The sequence below is a fragment of the Chelonoidis abingdonii genome, chromosome 8 (genome assembly GCF_003597395.2).
Source record: "Chelonoidis abingdonii isolate Lonesome George chromosome 8, CheloAbing_2.0, whole genome shotgun sequence".
NCBI lineage: Eukaryota > Metazoa > Chordata > Testudines > Testudinidae > Chelonoidis > Chelonoidis abingdonii.
This window is the reverse complement of record NC_133776.1, coordinates 7,294,823-7,296,601: the sequence shown is the minus strand read 5'-3', so window position 1 is coordinate 7,296,601 and position 1,779 is coordinate 7,294,823. Positions and strand designations below refer to the sequence as shown.

The following is a 1,779-nucleotide window of genomic DNA, read 5'->3' as shown; positions in this document are numbered from 1 at the left end:
CCCCTTGGCCCTCTGCCCTTCCCCCTGGCCAGGCCTGACCCCCTTAGCTTCCTCCCCACTGGGCCTGACCCTCCCTTGGCCCTCTGCCCCTTCCCCTGGCCAGGCCTGACCCCACCCCCTTGGCCCCTCCCCCCAGCCAGGCCTGACTCCCTTAGCTTCCTCCCCACTGGGCCTGATCCCCCCTCCCCTTGGCCCTATGCCCTTCCCCCCGGCCAGGCCTGACCCCCATTAGCCTGCTCCCCCTCCCCCCGGTCAGGTGTGACCCCATGGATCCCCCTGGGTCCGAGCCCCCCTGCCCAAGGATGGAGTTGCACCGTGCCCCCCCCGGCTGACCCCTCGCCTCGTGCCCAGATCCTGGCGGCGTACCGCCTGTTCATGGAGCGGCTGCTGGACCTGCTGGGAGCGGAGCACATAGCGCAGAAGGCAGAGGAGATTCTGCAGCTGGAGCAGAGACTGGCGAACGTGAGTCCCTTCTCAGCCCAGACCCGCTGGCCTGGCTGCCCCCGTGGGGCTCCAGAAGGTGTCACACAGGGCAGGGGAGGGGGGCTCTTCGGGCACAAGCGGCCCCCAGCTTGCGAGGAACTAGCCCCCTACAGCTACGTGGGGGCCCAGCGCCCTCACATGGGTCAGCCCTTGGCAGCCTGGGTTCAACCCCATGCTAGCACTGAGTGCCGCTTGCCCAGCCTCTGGCCTCTCGAGGGAGCAGGTCGCAGCCCAGCACACTCAGTGTGTGGGGGCGTCCCTGGGCGGGGAGGAGACATGCTGGGGGGCTGGTGCCTGGAGCCCGGGGCTGACTGGTGAGTCCCCGTTACAGGAAGCGGTCTCATTCCCAAGGCAGCTTGGTTGCTGCCCATCCTCACTGTGATGATGTGGTTCTGGCGGGACCCAACTGCGAGTGCCAATTCAGGACCAATTGCTCAAACAGGGCAGTTACAGCCCAAGGCTGGGGTTTTTCCACCTCTAAGGCAAACCAAACCAGCCAGACAAAAATGACTTCAGTGTCACCCCACTGGCTAACCTCAAGTCACACAAGCAATTCCCTTAGACACTCCAGTCTCCCAATATCACCACCAGTGCCACTCGTCCTGGGGATGAATGGTTATGAAAAACAACACCCCAGTAAAAGAAAAAGGTTCTCTCAATCCCAAAGGACCAAGCCCCAGACCCAGGTCAATATACATACACATCAGATCTTACCCACAAATCACGCTGTTGCCAATCCTTTAGAATCTAAAATCTAAAGGTTTATTCATCAAAGGAAAAAGATAGAGATGAGAGCTAGAGTTGGTTAAATGGAATCAATTACATGATTACAATACAGTGATGAGCAAAGTTCTTAGTGCAGCGCTTTAGCAGTATGGAGTAAACTGCAGTGTCAAATCACAGTCGACTGAACATCCCAGCTGGGATGGAATCATTTCAGTCTTGGTGCAGAGCTTCGTTTGTAGCAAGTCCCTCCAGAGGTGTAGAAGCGGATTAAGACAATGTTTGAAGAAATAGAATCTCAGAGGCCTTCGCCTCTAATAATAGGCGTTGTATTTCTTCAGTAGTCTTGCCATTGGAATTTAAACACCTCCTCTCACATGTCAAGGACATGACTCAACCACCCTCTCTCCTTTACCTCCTGTGATTTCTTACCGTGTGGAAGTATACAGCCAAGTCTCCGCACGCAATTCAGTCTGCAGTTACGGAAGATGCCGTTCACTCTGTTCTGGAACACGGCACATTCCTGACTGAGAAGTTCATTCACAGCTCTCTCTCCGATTTCGTCTCTCTTTT

The 1,779-nt window shown here is 56.7% G+C and overlaps 1 protein-coding gene across 2 annotated transcripts in view; it reads left to right on the top strand.

Moving 5' to 3' along the window:
• The window catches only part of ECEL1 (endothelin converting enzyme like 1), a 28,791-nt gene that overhangs the window by 13,091 nt on the left and 13,921 nt on the right, over positions 1–1,779 (top strand). For both annotated transcript variants that reach the window (XM_032803864.2, XM_032803863.2), the window contains exon 3: positions 352–462. In XM_032803864.2, the coding sequence (XP_032659755.1) occupies positions 352–462 (111 nt within the window). The remainder of the gene's footprint in view (positions 1–351; positions 463–1,779) is intronic.